General features: G+C 35.2%; 1 protein-coding gene across 1 annotated transcript in view; it reads right to left on the reverse strand.

Moving 5' to 3' along the window:
- The window catches only part of LOC149803601 (splicing factor 1-like), a 55025-nt gene extending 39838 nt beyond the window's left edge, over window positions 1-15187 (reverse strand). Inside the window, exons 1-3 of the mRNA XM_089953348.1 lie at window positions 15071-15187; window positions 9020-9172; window positions 628-703 (exon numbers count right to left, since the gene is read on the reverse strand). Coding sequence (XP_089809474.1) covers window positions 628-703; window positions 9020-9172; window positions 15071-15119 — 278 coding nt within the window. The 5' untranslated portion in view covers window positions 15120-15187. The remainder of the gene's footprint in view (window positions 1-627; window positions 704-9019; window positions 9173-15070) is intronic.
- Between the last annotated feature and the right edge of the window lie 2998 nt (window positions 15188-18185).

Below are 18185 nucleotides of genomic sequence, written 5' to 3' on the forward strand. Positions count from 1 at the left end.
ATAAAGTGTTGCTGTATTTACAATGTCTCTTGTTCTATCTCCTGTCATCTGCTAAACCTTATGAATAATATTTTTGTTGGGCACATCATCTAATCAGATGGTTTTTTTTGTGTGGTTTTTCTTGGTTTCAATGGCACTCTGAACATGTTACTGGCTTTATCATGCCAAGAATATGGGCATTTCCCCAAAGACATGCCAAGCCAGTCAACCCTGGCAAGCCTGCAATCCTTGGGTTACAAGTCCTACACTCTAGCAACCAAGATACCATGGCTCCCGCTAAATAGATGGAAAAATACCGTTTATGCATACAACAGTTTAGATGACCCAAGAACCTCATAGGGACCTAGAAGACTGTTGTTTGGAATATAACCCAAGTCATAAAAACTTGGTGAGATGATCGTTCACACAGTTACAAAGGATTTTTGTCATCTGTATCACTTAGTATTAGACTGCATTGTTTGGGAGAACAACAGTAAGTGCCTTTCTTTCTCTCTCTCTTTTTATCATTAAGTTTTTAAATTTGTTCTGTGTGCCCTTGTCTCAAAGCACTGCAATCCTCCTTGCTGTCAAACAATAGTGCACTTATAGGATTACTGGATGCCAACTACTCAATCTGTCAAGTCAAACCTGTCCTCTGGATTAGGTGGAATTCCAAGGTCACCAGTTCTCAGTCGCCGGCTTATCTCTTCTATTTGTAGATGCACTGTAAAGCAAGTGGTTAGACAAACAATAAAATAGGAAAAATCAGTTAGACTAGAAGAACCATTTTTATGTATCAATAAAGAAATAAGGCTAATCACATAGGATATTTCCCCCATGTAAACTGTCATAAAAGCCACAAGTATATTTACACACTGATGTTTAGCTTTCTTTTTATCAGCTTCGTCGATAATGACTTTTAATGTCTGAATTCTCCATCAATTTAAATATTATTAGTTTTCACTCACTGATACACAAGAAAATCCCAACAGACATTGAGCATGGGTAGGGCATAAGGCTTCAACGTACACCAAAATTTATACATGAGGACAAAGCATACAATAACCCAAATGATGCCATTTAATTGAAATGATCTAAAACTCAATCTTTCCCAGGCATTGCACATTAGGCTAACAGCTGATAATGCAAACCATTAAAAATGTACATGTTGTACCTAGCTCTGCTTGCAGCTGTTTCATTTGCTGCATGTCATTAAACTATTTTGACAGGATTCAGTTTTGTAAAATTCATCCTTGCTGAATATATCTGATTAAGTTAGATAAAGCATCTTTATGTTTGTCCCGATATTTTTTAAAATGCTATATCTAATTACAAAATGAACAGCTTCATAACCATATATACTGCTGGGACGTGCATATATAATGCTTTTGAAGGATCTACAATGACTATAAGAAACTGTAGTGGTTTATGATCTAGAAACATTGTTTCTTTAAATACAAGAGTCCAGCAAAGGGATGGACACTACGGTATTACAGTACAATACCAGTTCATCTTTTCAATATGCCATGTTAAAACCGTCTCTGATAATACCAAGTTATAAGATTTTCAAATTAGCAGCTGTGGCAGTCACACTGAAAGTAAGATCAGTACTATTTTCATTTAGGACAAACCAGATACCATTCGAAGACTTATGGTAAAAAAATATATCCTATGCAAATATGACAATGCATTCAGGATAAGTAGGGACAGGATTTTAAACGTCTTTCATGGCATCCTTATCTGATACAAGATGGGCACCATTTTCGTTATGGACCAACTAGATACTAAAAGTCTTTTGGTAAAAAGCATGTGTTGATACAATCAGCAATTCTGGACAAGTTATAACAAAATATTCAAGACGGTCAAAATAGTGTCCATATTGAATATCTGCTTAATTTTCATTTAGGACCGACTAGATACCACAATATGTCATCTGGTGAAAATCCCATGTCGATAACACTTTTCATTCAGGACCACCTAGATACGCTGACAAGTTTTCTGGTGAAAACCCTATGTCAATATGACATTTCATTTAGTAGTTATGAAAACAAGATTTTCAGAACAGCTGTTGTGGTGGCCATGTTGGGCGTCAGATCAGCTCATTTAGGCCCAACTAGATATTACAAGTCTTTAAGTGAAAATGCTATTTTCATATGGACACCCATTCAGGAGTTGCTCCAACAAGATTTTGAATTTTCATTTTGGATGTTCAAGCAGCACCATTTCAATTTAGGATCCAAAAAGATCTCATTAGTAGTCTTCTGGCAAAAACTCTTATGTCGAAGACTCCCTGCTCATGTACTTATAAAAAAGATTGAATGATCTGACTGCCACATTGGACATCGGATTGGCAGTGTTCGTTTATGACCAACTAGACGTTATAAGAAGCTTTCTAGCAAAAACCCTGTGTTAATATGACCTATCCATTTTCAGGAGCAACAACAATAAAATTTTCGAGATGGCTTCCATGGTGGCCGTAATGGATATCTGGACCTTAGGATGAATATGTGCGTAAAGTTCATAGCAATCCTTCAAGAAGTCAACCTGCTAACACTTCCTGTATTTAAGCAGTAGAGCTAAAGTTTAAACCATATTCACCAATTTCAGACATTCATAGTTAAAATTATTTTGAGCCCATCCTCTGGAATGGATAAAAAAAAGAGAATGATCTGTATGTGTGTGTGATTTGGAATTTTAATGTAGCTTTAATAATTTTTCAGTCATATCGCTACCGTGTCTGCAGTGTGGCAAGTTTTAAGTGATGTCTAGCACAGAGGCATAATGCCACAGACATGTAGCATGATGTCTCACCCAGGCACATTAACCTGACACCAGGCCGACTAGTCCTAACACTAACCCCTTAATGCTAAGCGCCTGGCAAGGCAACTGTTAGTACCATTTTTATAAGTCTTTGGTATGACTTGGCCAGGGATCAAACCTGCAACCTCCCACATTCAAGGCAGATGCTCTAAGCACTAGGCCACCAGCACCTTAGCAGACCTGCCAACCCTGACAAGTCCGTCTCAGTAAGGCAATTGATTTTTTCCATATGATTGACCAGTTTTCAGTAAGGTGTAACAAAATATCAAGAACTGCTACTGCTGGAAAATGTAATTAAAGTTCAACGAATCATTGATAAACATTATATTCAACTGAAAAGTTTGTAATGTACGCACAGACTTTATATACCACTAGTACAGTTGCACAAACTTTAGTTCTAAACCCTATGCAACTCAATGGCTTGTTGCTATCTCTCAACTGGACATAATTCTTGGAAATTCTTTTTCCATTTCACTTCACGACAACAATCATATCTCCCACCACAAGACATACTCAAATTGGCACATGATGTCCAATAAACGTAACTGTCCTTTCCAGCTTTTATTCACAAGAATCTGAATACTACTTTTTATTCTTCTTGCATGAACAAATAGGTGCAGTTTAAAACCTTTTGGGTGCTGCTGTAAAGTTTGTCTGGTTCTCTGACTTATTTCATTAATCCTAACATCAAACCCGGATGAACCGATTATCCGGATTTCTCGGCAACTACCATTTTTCTGTAGTTTTTGCTAGTTTGCTGTAAGTCCATATTTTAAGGGTAATTTTCGTAAGACTTGCGGCAAAATCGTAAGAGCTGGCAGATCTGCCATAGACTGAACTGTATGAATAATATAAACATTAAGAGTCTTACAAATAGCCCTTCAAGTGACTGATGCTCTACTGGCCACAAAGAATCTGTAGAAATTTGCAACAAAAGTTTTTTCCTTTCTTTTATACTTTTTAATTGCTGAATATAGAAATCATCTAAATATTCTTGATAACTTCCAACATACCAAATTTGACGCTCTCCAAATTAACATATTTACATGTGCAGTACAAAAATCTTTGTAATGGCTTTGACTCAACCTGGTATCATCAATGCAAGCTTACTCAACTCCTCTCAGATAGTGACAAGATATATCCACAATTCAAGGTATTTTTCAGGCATATCCACAAACTGGCCTGATGCTCTATTGGGTGAATAGAATTTTCCAGGCATTCAAGAGAAGAACATTTCTTTCTTTTATCTGTGGAGTGTTGAACTATCTCCGATATAGTTCAGCAATAACAAGATTTTCAAATTAGCTCATGTCATGCAAATACTGGATGTCAGCTTGGCACCATTTTTATTTGTGACAAAGTAGGCATCATTTTGGTGAAAATCCCATGACTATCCATTCTGGGGGAATAGTCACAAGAAGATTTGTAAGGCAGTCTTTGTGGCAGCAATACTGGATGGCTGACTGATATCATTTTAATTTAGGACCAACTAGGTTTCTTAAGCATTCTTTCTGTGAAAACATCATGTTAATATGACCATTTATTTAGAATGAGTAGCAATAACAAGATTTTCAAAATGGTCAGTGTGTGGCCGTCATACTAGATGTCAGATGGGCACCGTTTTCACGTAGGACCAACTAGACATCAAAAGAAGTCTGTTACAGAAAACCCCAAGCTGATGTGACCATTCAGTAGAAGTATATGGTATTAAGAGAATACTGGTTTACCACAGTATTTTTTTCTGGTGGTACAAACCATAGAACTTTTTCATTGTACTTTTACAACATAAGTTTACATTATTAAGGCCCTAAATCTTGTTACAACTAAAATGACATTAACAGCATGTTTCTACTGTATTTCACACAAATTAATAGTGAAGTGTACAAATATAATTAGACTGATATCCTTTAATCACGTCAAATGGAATGTTGTGAAATATATTCAAGTCAATTCCAGCTTTCAGAAAATTTTTTTTTTTATAAAATAAGCAACAACAACCTCCATATGTCCTGTTTTAGTTAATTTCTAGTGTGTAGATGTGTTAAGGATATGTATTTCTTTGCAAGACTGACTTATCCTATGATTTTCAGAAGCAACTGTTTTCTTTTTTGAACTTTATATAATTTAAGTCCACTAAATATTTTGTTGTTTGTTGAATAATTTATATTTACTAGCCCTCTCTCACAGCCCATTCAAAGATTCCCTGCCTATTATTTCAACTGTGTAGCTAGAAAACGGTAGACTTCAACATCAATACTTCCTACATTCTACTTTTAACAACCAGCTTACTAATGTCAGCACAATGTCTATCAATAGTGAAAGCGTCATCATCCCACTTTAGTTACATCTTTAGACTGCAATTTATACAATTAACAAAAAAATAAATAGGCAATTCATCTACTACAAGGTACTGGACATTTAATTGGGTGGGGGGCGATAATTTTCTTTAGAGCTGAAATATTTTCTTTTTTTTCATGATACTATTTAAAAAAATAATATCATGGATATGATGTGGTGTTATTCTGCTATAAATGGGAGCAAGATATTTTTTCCACCTATTAACAGATGGAAATTAAACCAAAATAGTGTCAGGCCCCTTCCTCATGAACAACTAACTGTAGGTCCCTCATATAACTGTGGTATACTGTGGCACTTATCACGGCACACTGAGAAGTACGAACTTGAAGTGTTACCAAGCTCAACCATCAATCCACTCAGGAGGAGAAGCAATAATAAGATTTTCAAGGTGGCTACCGTAACAGTGGTACTGGACGTGATCGAAACCATACATTTAATTTAAAATCAAGGAGACATATAATAAGTCTTTTTGTGAAAACCCCATCTAGATATCTGACCATTCATTCAAGAGTAGAAGCTAACAAGATTTTCAACATAGCCAGTCTATCTGCCATACTGCCATGTCCCAGCAGCGCCAAAATCATTTATGACAAACTAGACCATAGGATGAATGTGTGTGTAAAATTTCATGGCAATCCTTCTAGTAGTTCAGGAGGAATAGTGATATCAAAATCGGGCAACAGATCTTCTGGTCATTACTTTATCATGCTCACAAACCAGCAAAACTAAAGACCTGAGCCAAGACCTTCAATCTTAAAATCAATATCAGGGTGCTATCAACATGGCTGAAATAAAAATAAAAAATTAATTTGCTGCTCATAACCTCAATGAAGTGCAAAACAGATGCTCACATTGACCTTCAATTTGGGCCCAAAGTAGAAAACATTTTTTCTACACCATTTTCATCCTGTATCCATTATATACTGCAAGCGATATTTTTTGTGAAAACTGCTATTTAAGAGAAGAATGTATTAAATTTTAATGGTATGTTAACACAATAATGACCATAAGGTGTTAATTAAAAGTAAAGTCCAAAAATGTACAAATGAAGAACTGCAGAGAGTAACCATACGAAGATCAACTCTTGTAAATAAATGTAAACTTAATGTACAAAAAGATAAAAGATAAAAACATTAACATTCTGTAAAATGTTAATAAAATAAAATAAAAAATCCTTAAAATATAGGGTTCAAGAGTAGTAGTGACAACAAGGTTGTTTAGATGGATGCAATGGTTGCCATGCTGGAGGGTAAAATCAGCACGATGTTCATCCAAGTTAGGACCAGTTTTATGGGGTTCAAGGCCATTTTTCACGCATGACAGGCTATTTAGTCCAGGAAGAACCTGGAAAAACCACTGGCTGATGGGAAGCTTTCTAACATACCCAAACTGGTCAAGCCAGACTTGGTAAATACTGTTACAGTTTTACTCAAAAGGCTATGAAAATACAACAATCCATTAAAATGTTGAAGCCATATGAAGAATTTCAAGGTGAACACAAAGACAGCCATTTTGGACACCATATCAATATCATTTTAATATAATAAAAAACAACTACATAATACAGGAAGATATTTTGTGAAAATAAGATGTCAATAGGACACATTAGAGATAGCAGTCATAAATTTTGGCAGTCAAATCTGCACCAGTTTCATTCAAGACCAACCACATTATCATAAAGGATCTTTTGGTGAAAACTCAATACCAATATGACTTTCCATTCAGAAGAACTAGCAGTATGAAGATTCTCAACCATGGTGATCAATCTTGATGTAGGACCATATACAAATTAGAAGAAGTCTTTCCTTGAAAATGCAATGCCAATAAAACTGCCTGATCAGGAGGAGTAGGTCAAATTGACACCCATTTGCATGTCAGACCATCTTCATGTTATCAAAAGTCTTGCCGTGAAAATCTCATGCTGAGGACCAGTAGTCAAGATTTCAAGATGGCCACCCAGGTTGCCACATTAAATGAATATAGGGGCACAATGTTCATTTCAGACCAACTGGACCCAGTGATAAAACAACTGTGGTAAGTTTCACAACTTTTCCTTGAAGTAGTTTAGGAGCAGTGATAACAAACAACTTTTAATGGACTTATGATTGACACAGACCTATTGCATTACCTCTTTTGGCCTTTGACCAGAAGGCTATAAATTAAAATGTAATTTTTAGAATTAATTTGAAGTCATAAATGTTACTGACAATAAACAACTAAATATCAGTCTCTCTATGAGCAATGTTACCCCAAGTTATTTTGATCTTGAGAGTTACATCAACCTACCTCAAGTTAAATTATGCTATTTGGTCAATGTTGCCCCTTGTTATCCTGACTTTGTGAGTAGTCAACATGCATCAAAGTTAAATTACTCTATGCACATTTAGCTGACAAACAGTATCAAAGAATTTTAGCCCCCAAGATGCACTACAAATTTATTACTTAACTGTAAGTCAGGTCCAAGTGCAATTAACAAAGACACTAACTTGCCATCACATAATACACTTGTATATCAAGATTTGTTTTGTTTGTTCTATTGATTGCCGACAACAAACTGCATAAACTGAGATCTTATGGCACATTATGCTATAGCAGATCTGGGTCTATGCATTTTGTAGCTGGATCCGATTTTTATGTGAGGATATATGACAACTCATGATGTGTCATGAAGTCTTTCTTCATACTATTTTCATCACACCAGTAAAAGTCTGATATGCTAGTCTTAAGAAACCCATTTGTTCGAAATTTCAATTTAAAAAACCATGTGTACCATGACAGTAAATTTTGAGAAACTGTAAGGCAAACCCATAAATGAGATATGATTAGAAGCTGCTTTCACAACATGAAAAACACCATACATGATATATTCTTTGTGCTATTATATGAAACAGATACCATTAGTACATGGTAAACCTTATAAATGATGTTTAATACAGAATGTTACAATCTGACAACAAAGCGACACCAACGCCTTGCCATCTGCTAAAATAAGGTAAGACAAAAATTAATATCTGAAAATAGATAACTTGTTTTAAGATTAAAAAATAAATATATAATATAACTAAAGCTGCAAGTTTAAAATGGAAATATTTTACACGTAAATTATTTTAACATATCAATAAGGAAGCATAAATTGGCCATTCAGAGGCAATCCAAATGTGATCATCTCAAATTCTGATCTCGAGTTTCATTTTATGCCTTTCTAAAGTCATTTTTATTGTGGCAAAGCTAATTACCTGTTGTAGCATAATAAAACTGCAAATCTGGTCTGAAACTATCTGCAAAGTATATCTGTTCAGTTATAATTTGCACGAAAACAAATCTGGATATCATTTTACCCATTACTTACCCTTACATTTCTGAAAGGTTATTACAAAATTTGCAATTAACAACATGTTCAGATATTTAGTACACTTTCAATAATTTACTTACCCTCAAAAACATGCATCATTTGATTTACTACATTTATAAATAGTTTGTATCGTGTGAAATTCTGTACTTTTATGATGCTGGAGAATAGGCTAGAGTCATATTCATGTAAAACAAAGCTCAAAGGTTAATACAGTATATGAAAGATTGCATTATTCACACATATGTAACGACAAAAAAATAAAAAACATGAATTCATAATAATGCCTGTGTGTAAAGGTTTGATTAATTCATATATCCCACATCAACTGTAGCACTGAAATTCAGGTAAGCATTAGAATAACTAACAAACAAATAAAACATTTATGAATAAATTGTAATATAATCATAGATCTTTTTTAAATATTCATTCTTATAACACATACATATTTTAAACATTAATTTTTATAATATCTACAAATTATAATGTAGTTTCCCTGAAGGGATGGCTTACACAAGTACTGTCTTTCCTGCTCCTTGTTGAGGTTTGCTGGCAAGACAGTAGGCATCCCAGGAATGATTGTTTTGTCCAGTTGATCAGTATTACCCCATCGTGACTTCCTCTTCTTCCTTCTATCCGCCTGTGAATCATTACCCCACTGTGAATCTAATGAAATTATACAGAACAAACATTTTTTAAATATATTATCAAGAGTTTCAATAAAATTTAAAGTAGCCAAAAATAAACAAAAGAACCTATCGTCTTTGTGATTCAAGCCCAACATAAGCTGAAAAGGTGTGGGTGTAACAACTTAATTGTAACAAGTGTAATAAGTTAATACTCTCTTCCTGGTAAAGAAATCTGAAAATTATATTGACAATTCATATCTCAAGGACTTTTATGGATAATCTTATCGGTTTAATCCAATTATGTACAATGTATCTTGCAGAATCATCACTTTTCGCAACTGAACCTCTGCAGCAAAGCTGTGTGAAAAAGTCTATTCCTTCAATGAATAGTCTGATATATAGAAATTCTTGAGCTTACATCTGTAATAGCTGTGAATCAGTCAAATTATGGCAGGTATTAATTTCCATTTTGTTTACAAATATCACATAACACTTATACACACATCTAATTCAAATTTGGCTCCTTAACTCATTCAGCCCAAATCCCGCCTGTAGGCATGTTGAGGCTGTACCCTATTTCCGAGCTCTGCAGCATCAAGGCCATTTAAGATACACCAACGTGGGTGGTATTACAAAAAAGCAGACAGATATAGCTCTAAAATAATACCAATAATCTGGAAGTTCTAGTTGCACTACAAAATACTGAGGGAAAAACCTCATTTTTTTGGACCCAGTTTTTTCCCACCCGGTGGCCGGAATGTGATTTTGTGTCCGGATTTGAGACCTTTTGGCCTCAGATCTAAGCAGACCGGTCTTAACTGCACAACAACAGGTGTACCTTTGTAAAAACTAGGATAAAGTGGGCATTTGAAATAATGAGCGGTCTCCATATGAAAATGATGGGTCCATTAAGCACAACAACATAAAAAATCTAACTTTTACCCTTCTGCTCATGTGCAAGCAAAATAACTAATGGAAAATGATGTTTCTAACATAACTAGGCATTAGTCTCATGGAATATCTGTTGAAAGCCAATGTATTATGATGTATTTAGAAATAGCCCCCCAAATGTCTTTCCTACCCGCATTTCAGGCCAAAATGACAAAAACTTCTGAGGCAGATTGAGTTAAATACACCAACTCCTCCATAACTCATGAACCTGCTTATAAAGCAGGGTCAGGCATGGATCCCTGGTTTTTTCTGTATACTAGAAGATACAAAAGACACCCCCCCCCACCTTTGCTAAACATCAAGAAAATCTATATAAAAAAAAAATTACGTGAAATTATTATACGTTGCTCACTTTATCAACAAAAATGGTGGATTGTACAAGGACATCTTAATCAACACTGTGATATTCTCAACTTTTAATAAGTCATGTATTTGTTAAATTTTCTTTCCAAATAACATTCTTAATACACAACGTAAATAACAATATTCAATAAAATTTCAATCAATGAAAATGTCACACAAATTTCACTTAACAAAATTTGTTTAATTGGCAGTTATTTCTTAAAGTGCTGCCACCAACAGGTATTGCTAACATTTTCAAGGAGTCAAACCTGTCAATAGTGATCAATGACGGTGAAGGCAAAACTGGCAATTGTGCACATGACTATTAGTGTTGACCTTTTTTAAAGGGTTTTTGAACAATACTTAGTTGTTATTATTATTAGAGGTCTCGCCAGGATTTTAAAACTAGGAATCCAGGACTCCTATTTTGGTAAAAATTGGAGTCCCACCTGCAAAAGTTGCAGTCCCCTTCCAGAAGTATATTGTGCATTCCTGAAGTGGCCAATTGTCCAGATGAGAAGAACCAGTGTTTTTATTTTCCACCAATGACATATAGCTCTTGTTTGTTCATCATAGATCCCCAAATACATGTAGTTAATTTGACCCCCAGTTCTGACACCTGGCTGTTTTTTTTTTGTTTTTTTTTTTTTAACTCAATCTGACCCCCAGTTCTGATACCTATGCGACTTTTGACTTAAGATTTATCACATGTTATGTTTCAGTGCTACGTCTTACTGCCCAAATAACAGCCTCATATAATGTGTCCCAATGTTGGCTGACATCGGAACAAGTAGTCAAAGTTTTAGGAGTATCCGACACACTTGGCAGCTCATACTGACACTTCCACAAATTGATGTGTAATCGATATACTTAATGTGATGTTTTTTTCCTGGTGGAAACAAAATCTGTCACTAGCAAATGGATGCATTTTCAGGTTCCATTGACATATATTTGATCTGTTGAAATGTGACGGTAGTTGAGGTATGCTGAAGTATGTTCAAGTGGATGTGGGGGGATATGTTTCTTTAACTAAACAAAGTATTGCTTACAGTTCCAATAGGCATAATATATTTTTTATTCATTTCTTTAAAGTATAATACTTCAACTTAAATCAATTTCAGCATTTCCAGCCAAATGAAATGTAGGCTAACGAAACTTAAAAACAGGTCCATCTGCTTGTGTGAGAATTTGAATTTCTTAGGTAAAAGACATCAGAGTAAGTCGTTCTGACTAATACATTTTAACTTTAATTTGTAGAAAACTGGCCATATGGGCTGCCAAGCGAGATATTCCTGAAAAATTGTACATTACAATGTCAGTTGACATCAAAACATACTCAGACATGATTTTGGTCTTCCACAGAAAAAACTGAAAAAATTTGATGGGCAGTTTGGGGGTCTTCCCCCAATGAGGTTTTGAGGGACAGCAGCTCCCGATCTGGGGGGCCAAATGCCCTGAATCAAAAACCCATTTTACACTCGTAAAAAACTTAACCTGGTGCAACTTATGATCATGAAATAAACCAAAATAATCATTTGAAAAACTGATAAACTTACCAAAAATGTTCAACTTTACTTCTATAATTTCACAATATTTATAGTCGCATGAATTTGTTCTCCAATACTACTGATGCTGAAGTTATTTCATGTGCATGTCATTGTTCACATCATAATTAAGTCACAATAATTTCTCAAATTTTGCAGCAAATGTATTATATACTTCTCTCTTTTCATAACAAATCTGTAAAATAAACACCCAAGTACATCTACTATATACAAATAATCCCATACATTCACTTGTCTTTTTCTCCAATGGATGCAAACTGTTGATATGCCAGTCTTTGGCAAAGATTTCTTTAGCCTTCCTTTTTGTCAACACTGACTTTTTTGGCTCAATGTCCAATCGTTTCTTTTCCTTCTCAATGAGAGCCTCTTTCCTTTCAAGCTGTTGCTTGTATTGGCAACATGCAGTGCACATATTCGGACAGGACTACATCTGTTCTCTCATGCAAGATATCTTTCTTCTTACTGTAATTAATTGCACTTTTTCCAGATGCAGAGGTCTCGTTGTGGATTTTAAAACTAAGAGTCCAGGACTCCCATTTTGGTAAAAATAAGAGTCCCACCATCAAAAGGTGCAGTCCTTTTCATTCCTACAGAATCAACACAGCATCTATTTTTAGATGGAGAGGTTTTCGTAATGTAATCACTCACTTTAATATAGCTTCATTACAGCAGTCCATTGAGAGGATTGCAAATTTATGGTTTATTTATTTGTCTACGTCCTTGTAGTAATTTTAGGCAATGGTTAAACAGTATCTGATTTGCTGTTTTTCCCCCGTTATTTTTGCAAATACGTGTCAAGTCAGAAAACAGCTTAGACCTTAAAGCACATCTCGTGAATTCCACAACATAGCACTGTCCCATACATTTCTTACATACATAATTTAATAAGTTAAATCTTTAATAAAATAATACCTAGGCTTTGCTTTCAATGATTTGTATATTTTTCTAAAAATATTTGCCTGATGATTTACGAAAACAATCTAATAAACTGGTACATCCCAGACTTAGCGAAGTCTGCCATTATTTCTTGTTAGGCCTACTGGTTCACTTAGTTTCGAACTAATTTTATGACAAAATAGTGTACAAAATGCAGTTAATATATATCCTGATCACCGATTCTGATCTTAAAACACGTTTGTATGTTTTATCATCAAAGGATATAATGCAGGAAATTGATAGTTACTACCTTACTCAGAAAAGGGTTAATGGTCAATCAGCTATCAAAACATATGCCTGTGAATGAGCAAGAGTTTGTCAACGTAATTGATATCAAAACTAGGCCTAGCAATGGACGTCTTAATGAATACATTTCACTACAACACTAGAACTAACCGGGCTAAGGCGAGGGGCATTTTAAAAAAAGTATGGTCAGCCAATGTACCTCTTAAACACCTCTTTTTGGTCCATCAGTGATACTGAATTTGTCAATCCAAGTAAGGACTTACTCCAAACACTAAGCTAGGCATCACACACTTTCTTACATTCAGCTATTGTCCCATCCGAACTATCAATTCTAGCAGCTTTAGCACTCTTCTGAATCTCGTTACAATCTTCGTATGTTTACGGCTTAACCCCAAAATACTTACCCAAATTTGGGAATGGCATTTTGTCTAGTCTCAACATGTTTTGATTCTGTGGTCACATGCACTACTTATTCTGATACATTTGGAAATGAACACAATAATGAAAGCTAAAGTTGTTTATTTGATGTACTTTTATAGATAACCACATGTACATCTCTGGGTCTTTCTGACTCTGAATTCAATCACTGTAAATATCAGTATATTTTTCCCAACCAGTCACCAGTAAGAGCCTTTGAACTTGATGCCCAGCTATTGCATCATGTTCTTTTTGATGTACTCTTATAATGGCAACATGTATGTACATCAAAGGGTCTTTCAGTCAGAATTCTGTCACTGTAAATATCAGCACAGCTAACTGATCAACACATCTTCCCACAAAGCAGGTGGCTGAAGCAAGAATGACATTGGAACGAGTAGTCAAAGTTTCAGGAATATTTCACACGTCTGGCAGCATATATCAGCACTCTTCCACTAATTTATGTGTAATTAATATACTTACTGTGCTGTCATTATCCTGGCGGAATGAAAATATAACACTAGGAAATGGATGCTTTTTCATGTTCCGTTGACATACATTTGAATTTGTTGCAATGCGACGGTAGTCAAGTTATGCAGAAGTATGTTTAAGTAGGTTCATGTGGCAGATATATTTCTTGAACGAAACGAAACGTTGCTTTACAGTTCCAATTGGCATATTATGTTCTTTATTTATTTTGTTAAAGAATAATATTTCCACTTAACCCGATTTCGGCATTCCCGGCTTTCATCACTTTACAGTCAACTGAAATGTTGGCCAACAAAACTTGAAAACAGGTCCATTTGTGAGAATTTGAATTTATTAGAGAAAAGACATCAGAGTAAGTAAAGTCTGACTAAAACTTTATTACCTTAATTTGTAGGAAAGCGCCGTTATTTTAGTTGCCAGTTGTGTGAGATATTTCTGAAAATTTGACCTTCGTTATGATGTTAATCGACATCAAAACACTACACAGCCTTGTTAGTTAGGCCGTTAAGACCCTGACGCCCAATACATATCAGCGTCAGGTCTTACATGTAGGACTATACCACAACCTGTTCAATGTTATCGCCATATATCGCAGTATCACTAAGGTTTCTCTAAGGTTTTGATCAGCTTTAATGGAAATCGAGTTTTTAATAAACACGACCGTTTCGGGAGGGGATGTAGGAATCAAATATTGTGTTTTTCTCGTGTGACGCGTCCTGATATAATAAGTACCCATTTTTGTATTTTCTGCCACTGTATACGCATGCACGATCTTCATTTGTAGAGTTACAATATTACGTCAAATCATCTGAAATATGAAATATGTTGACTACGACGCTGTGACCACCATTTCTCAAACTGTGGTAGGCAAAAAAGTCAAAAGCGCGGACGATGGAGAACGAGAACATCGCATTAAAAATTTGACAGCAATCTGCCTTAATCATTTGACAGTCGAACCGAATTCCAATATAATGAAGAATATCACTTACTATTAGCGTAATCTATCGGTCGTTTAGACTGATTTGCCGAAGTATACATGTTAAATGCTAGTCCTTATGAACCCACAGGAAAATTTATGTTCCAGAGATCCGCTTGGTGCCGCTAATGTACAGTAAACTCTCGGAGCAAAATATTTCATCCCATCTATTAATTTAATTTCCATTACTTTTAACAAAATAAACTGTTAAGTTCTTTATTTTGCTAACAAATAACGTTATTCTCAGGTGTTTGGATAAATATACGCCACTCGGAATATTGTTCGGTCATTTCCGTCAGATCCTGAAATAAACCTCAGATGTACTTCGTAACGATTTGGAACCGTAAGGGAGCGTTCTAAAGCACACTATCATTAGCAGTTATTACAATAGGAAAAATTAATTTTGCCACATTAGACGATAACAGCTTTTTAAAATGCGATGAATGAATTACCAAATATATAAAATGTAAACAAGTTATCTCCTCTATTTTTTATAGTACCTTTGAAGTCCAGGAAGTCAAAGTGATCAAGCGGAGCTAGCGGTTATTTTTATAGATGCACATATGAACTGCAGCAGGACTCACGGTACTAATTCAACTCCAATAGTAAACATTTGTAAACACTATCATATTCAAAATTCAATAACTTAAAATTTCTGGGTGCTGATAATGAGACCTATACTTCTCCATGCACAACCAAACTTGGTGCAAGCTTCTGTGTGTAGAACACCACATGAGCCGCAGCATTTGTTGAATCTACACGTGCATGAAACACAAGTAATTGATTCTGCACCAAATGAATCAGGTGTTACTTTCATTATTGAGTACTCCTAAGTCAAGTCTGTAAAAATACTAAAATCGCATCGGTACAATTTTGTCTATATTTTTTTTAAATTACCGATAGGATAAGCTCTCAAAAGATACTCACTAAAATTTTACTTTTCATTGTTAACCAATCAAGGAGTGGTTCACAGTTCTTCCATATATTTAGTTCAGTGTGTCCTATATATTATATAACCCAGGGATCTCAAACACGCGGGCCGCATGCCATATTATGATTATGTGGCCTTCAATATGATTGGCGTCACAAGATGTCATGAGAGGTAACAAAGGTGGTGCGGCCCTTGGGCCATTCAAAATGCCCTCATGGTTTGAGTTTGAGACCCCTGATATAACCCATGCTATGCCAATCAATCTTACAACAAAATAAAGGGAATTAAAGGTACGTTTAAAAATGCCTATGATATACAGGGTAATTTTTAAACAGGCAGTATAACTAGTTAGGGAAACCGGAAATTTCTTTCTTTAAAAATCTAATCCTCCCTATGTAAACTACGAAACTGTGGCGCTCTACCAAACCCCAATGCGGCGGAAGGAGTCAAAGTTACAATCGGAATATGTTCGGTCTTTGCTGTTATAACATATGTGGTGCGCTCTGCCTGAGGCCATTCTCCAAGCACATCCATTTGATGTGTATTCCTATAACTACTTATAAGGTTATTTAATGACCTGACGGGAATGGTCAAGCGAAATACCACTACACGCCATATTAGCAAAATAAGCTACTCTGCTATCTTGCGATTTACTATACAATTTTGGATATTATCCCAACAGCGACCAACTCTGAGCTCACGTCTATATGTTAAGAACAACAAAATAGTTCCAAACACGTGGCCCCATTACTTTGTTAATTTTCATAATTACTTAAGTCAATAGAATGCATCTGTTGAACGTAATTTTAAACTAGCAAAAGTCTTTCAAAAACGTGTGTTAATATATGTTTTTGCCAAGCGTAAATTTGCCGATGCTTATTGGAGCACTTCCGTTGTCAACTCTTCATTTTCGGAGATTTGTAGGACATGGCGCTCACCAATTAATATGTACTTTAGAGAGAGTGACGTATGTAAGGTGAAGTAGTTTGCATTTAAAACATGCGCAATGGAGAGAATGTTGGCATACCTATATGCTACAGTAATGTAATGCGGATGATATTTCTTTGGATATTGTACTTTTGGAAATTTTACATGATTTAAGCACACTGCTAACTAAAATGACTGCTCCCTTGTGTTAAAAAATCAGCCTGAATTAGTCTAAAGTACACTATACATAGCAGCTATTAAAATAGGGAAAACGAATTTTGCCAGACTAGACAATACCAGCTTCTGAAAGTGCAATGAATGAATTACCAAATAGATAAAATGTAAAAAAAAGTTATCGGCTCTTTTTTATACAATTTACCTCTGAAGTTCAGGAAGTGAAAATGACCAAGTAGAGCTAGCACTTTTTTGAAAGATGCACATTTGAAGTAAGGACAAGCTGTACACTCTATAACCCCTAGTACACCCATCAATCATACATCAAAATAAAGGGAATTAAAGTTTCTTTTAATTATACCTAAGATATACAAGGTCTTTTTTAAATAGCCAGTATAACCAGTGAGGAAAGCCGGGGAAATTCTTTTTCTTTAAAATCCTAACCTATGGAAAATGCGAAACTGTATAGCGCCACCTTAAAACTTTTCAGTTTCGGAGGTAAGTAAATCCAAATAATACTTCCGGATCATCACCAAAACCTTTTTACTCACTGTACGTTGTCTCCGAAACCACACCATAAGCTCATATTCTAAAGACTAAACACTTGCCTTTAAATCCATACGAAGAATGCCTCAATCTAACTCTTGTATCACCACCAAAAGGCGACAGTAAAAAGGCTCTAAAAATAGACTGGGACTTCATTCGTGAACCGGAATTATTAATTGTGATCTGTTTCCATAATACCCAAATAGAAGTGATTGGTTTTTAAAAATAAAAAAGCAACAAAAAAAAGTAACGAAAAAAGAACAGGAACAAGAAAACATTCTCCGCCTTTTCCGCCAAGTTGACAAAAGTCCTCAACTGCAATTGTGCCATTGAGAACTATCTTTTGAACTACCATCGTTCACATGGAACAATGTGGAGGAGGAAGAAGAGATGCTGAGGCGAATCGCCAAGCACATCAAATTGATGTGCATTTATACAACTACGTCCGGGGTTATTTCAAGATCTGATGGAAATGGACAAAAAATGTTATGATCGAAAAAAAAATCATCGATTTGCGATAGGAACATCATTGACCTTTTCCATCAAGTCG

This window comes from Sinohyriopsis cumingii, chromosome 3, assembly GCF_028554795.1.
Source record: "Sinohyriopsis cumingii isolate HCF-2022 chromosome 3, ASM2855479v2, whole genome shotgun sequence".
In the NCBI taxonomy this organism is placed as follows: Eukaryota; Metazoa; Mollusca; class Bivalvia; order Unionida; family Unionidae; genus Sinohyriopsis; species Sinohyriopsis cumingii.